This window comes from Protobothrops mucrosquamatus, unplaced genomic scaffold (assembly GCF_001527695.2).
Source record: "Protobothrops mucrosquamatus isolate PMUCROS unplaced genomic scaffold, P.Mucros_1.0 scaffold2960, whole genome shotgun sequence".
Taxonomy (NCBI): domain Eukaryota; kingdom Metazoa; phylum Chordata; class Lepidosauria; order Squamata; family Viperidae; genus Protobothrops; species Protobothrops mucrosquamatus.
Genome location: NW_015388983.1, coordinates 82,097 through 85,902, shown reverse-complemented (window position 1 = coordinate 85,902; position 3,806 = coordinate 82,097). Strand labels below are relative to the sequence as shown.

The following is a 3,806-nucleotide window of genomic DNA, read 5'->3' as shown; positions in this document are numbered from 1 at the left end:
GTAGAAACAGGAAACACTAGCAATTTATTTTTGTGATGTGAGAAGACATTTGTGCTTAGACACGAACCTGAGGTGGGAGTGAGCACACAGTTGTTAGGCACCAATCAATATTTGTATTCACCAAAGCACTGAGTGTTATGCTAGGAATAACAATGCACACTGATTGGAAAGACACCTGTTTTATTACAGAAGTAGTAAATTAAAAGTAAAAAACTAAAATTAAAAGTAAAAAGATGTTGGGGAATAACAGTTGTTGTTCTACCTGCCCCAGGGATTGTGTTTGCTGTTTTATTGATTACTGCATATATTAAGATTACTGTGCCTTGAATATGCACCGGGCACCTAGGAAAGTTCCTATTATTATTATGTGTATAATAAACATTAGTATTAATCCTAATGCACAGAAAAATGACAACAGTGATAATGGTGATGACCAGAAGAAACAAGATTGCTTTTTATGCTGCGTTTTCTTGCCTTAGTTATTACTGTCCTTGAAATTTATCTTGGATGTTGTCCTCGGTTTTAATTTTTCTATTGTTTTAACATGTTTACATAATAATGTATTTTTTTTTCTAAAAGATTTGACAGCACCCTATGGAGCTGTGGTTAGGATATGACTGAGAAGCCAAAAAGAATTCCATAAAAGAGCAGAGAAAAGAGCAAGAAAAGGGTCATGCTCGTTCTGTTTCTCCCTGCTGGATGAATGAAAACTAATCAAGGAAAGAACCAACCTAGAATTAAGGAGAAATGGCCTGACAGTTAGAACAATTAATCAGTGGAACAGCCTGCCTCCAGAGGTCGTGGGTGCTCCAACACTGGAGACTGGACAACCATTTGTCTGAAATGGTATTGGGCAGTGGTGGCGAACCTATGGCACCTATGCCAGAGGGGGCACTCAGAACCCTCTCTGTGGGCACACACACACGCACGCTGTCATCCCAGCCCCACCTCCCCCTCCTCACCAGCAGCCCCCCTGGAGGAGAGTCGCCCCCGGGCACAGCCCACGCGGAACAGCGCAGCCAAGGACATGGCAGCCGGGCAGTAGGGACAAGACTCCATCCTCTGTCCCGTCACGCAATGATGCTGTGGGGCGTGGGTGGAAGGCATGGCCATGGCGCTGCTGGGCCACCTGGGCAATCGGAGGGCCATGGAGGTGGTGGGTGGCCCTACGGGCAGTGGGGCGGGACAGGCAGGGTGGGTGGGGGCAGAGCAGGCGGGGTGGGGGACGGGGCGGTTTTGGGGCACTCGGTTTCTAAAACGTTCGCCATCACCGGTATAGGATTTCCTGCTTAAGCAAAGAGTTGGATTAGAAGACCTACAAAGTCCTTTTCAACTCTGTTATCCTGTAACTCTGTCATTCTGCTCCCCCAGATATTACACCACTCTGCATCTCCTGAAGAAACGCATCTCATTTACGACGTGTGTCTATGTCATTGGTGGGATCTGGCTGCTCTCGTGTGCCCTGGTAGCTCCTGCGGTTGCCCACACCTACCATGTGGAGTTCCAAAAGGAAGGCTTTGCCATCTGCGAGGAGTTCTGGATAGGAGAAGAGAGGGAGCACCTGGCCTATGCTTACAGCACCTTGATCATCACCTACATCCTGCCTCTTTCGGCCGTCTCGCTCTCCTACATCTGCATCACCCTCAAGCTGAAGAACCGTGTCGTTCCGGGTCATCCGACACAAAGCCAGGCAGAGTTTGACCGCCTGAGAAGAAGGAAGATCTTCCGCCTCCTGGTGTTGGTGGTGGCTGCTTTTGCCGTCTGCTGGCTCCCCATTCATGTCTTCAACATCATCCGTGACATCGATATCAACCTCATCAACAAAGAATACTTCCTTCTGTTGCAATTGTTCTGCCACTGGTTTGCCATGAGCTCCTCCTGCTATAATCCTTTCCTTTACGCCTGGTTGCATGATCGCTTCCGGAGCGAGTTGAAAGAAATGTTCGCCTTCAAGAAGAAAATAATCCCCGCCAATAATTGTGTGGCCGTCAGTGTTATGCTTTAGATACAGACTCAGTTTCCTGCAGCAAGTAAGTAAGGCAAAGTCTCTCTTGAGTGGAGTTCAGCTGCTTAGGACTTCACAGAGATGTCCATGTAGTTTTCATATAGTAAAAGGCATATGTGTGCAACGTAGGAATAGATTGCTGTTTTGTGCATCAGATATTTTGAATTACAAATCCAGTTACCCCAAATCAGGGAATGGCTAATGGTCAGGTGTCAGGCTAAGCCCAAGAATAATGAGAAGCAATTCAGTTCTTTATTTGCTTACAGTCAACAGACAGAATCTTGCCAGACTAAACCCTTACTGTTCCCATCCTAACAGGTATACCCTGGTAGATTCTAGAGAGTGGCTATTCTAACTCTCTTCCTCTGTCTCCTATCCAGCTTCGGGTTGTGCTGCCTCTTGTCTGGTCCCCCTTTCCCCCCTTTATTATTAAAAATATTTCAGTAAAAATTATATTTAAAAAATGAAAAAAGATAGATCAACTGATTTAAAATACCCTTTGACAAAGGCAAAACACCAAATTTAAATCACTAGAAAATAGGTCACGATTAAACTATTTTTTTTTAAATAAAACACATCTTTACCAAAAATTACATATGGCAAATTGAGCTCATAAGGGAGGGAAAACATTTTCTGTAATGCATATTTATTATCTAAAATGAATGAAAATGGATGACTTTTCAAGAGCATTGTTTCCTCATACGCACATCTGCAAATTTTAATGGGCAGATTCATTAATCGACCCAACCATCAACAAATAATGTATTTATTTGGAAGCAAGTCCCGTTTTCAATGGGATTTATCCACAAACAAATCGGTCTAGAACGTTTATAAAGCTGTAACTTTTCAGGTTTTGCTGAATTGTAGCTCGTGGCACCCATCACAATTGTCCCATGCACTAAGGGCGCTGTGTTCAAATCTGTCTAGCACATTTATAAAACTGTTTTCCTCTGGAAATTTGTTATTTTATGGTTCTAAAACCTCTTCCAGCTAGTGCCTGGAAAATTAATGGAGAATATAAAAGGGCTGATAGCAGATTAGCCTGAGATAACTTTTCAGATTTTGCTGAATTTTAGCTCGTGGCACCCTTCACCATTGCCCCATGCAGTGTAAGGGTGTTGTGTTCAGCCACACTTGCCATGTTGGCAAATCCTCTCTCCTATTACACAGCCACAGTACAAATGATGACACACAGTTTCTAGCGCACAAACTCCAATAGGTCGTGTAACATTTATTTATTTCGTGATTGATTGCCCATCAAAAGTACTTTCCTGGGAGTGAACCACTCATCCTACCTCCGTGTCCCTCAATAAAGCACGCACTTACTTTCCATCAATACAGGAAGTCATTTATTAAAGCAACTCTTCTCTCTATAGCCAGATAAAAAGTCTTTTCCCTGCCTGTGCATTGATTAGCCTTTAAAAACAGGAAAAAAATGACAATTTGTAACTGCTTTATTCCATCAATGGCTTTCAATGCTAAGCTGATTTTAGCTACTGGATTGTGGATTTCTTTTTTTCTTTTTTTACAAATACTCCCTCTGAAGTCTAATGTGAAAAAGACATATAAATGTCCTCAATCAGCTCGCACAATAAGAACTAACATTATCCTGTCCTAGAAAGCACTTACATTTTGCCCATCATGTTCCTTCTTGATAACACGGCAACTACTGGTTTCACCGTGTCATAATATTACTCACAAAACATCTTTATTCGAGGACAGAAGAATCTCCCAGACAGTACAATTCTTTCCTTCTGGAAACCAAGGTGACTATTTTAAGCAGCGGGTTTTAAGTAAAATG

At 42.9% G+C, this 3,806-nt stretch overlaps 1 protein-coding gene across 1 annotated transcript in view; it reads left to right on the top strand.

Annotated features, from left to right (window-relative positions):
• The window catches only part of LOC107296753 (prolactin-releasing peptide receptor-like), a 7,018-nt gene extending 5,013 nt beyond the window's left edge, over positions 1-2,005 (top strand). The window contains exon 2 of the mRNA XM_015826108.1: positions 1,372-2,005. Coding sequence (XP_015681594.1) covers positions 1,372-2,005 — 634 coding nt within the window. The remainder of the gene's footprint in view (positions 1-1,371) is intronic.
• The last annotated feature ends 1,801 nt before the right edge of the window (positions 2,006-3,806 follow it).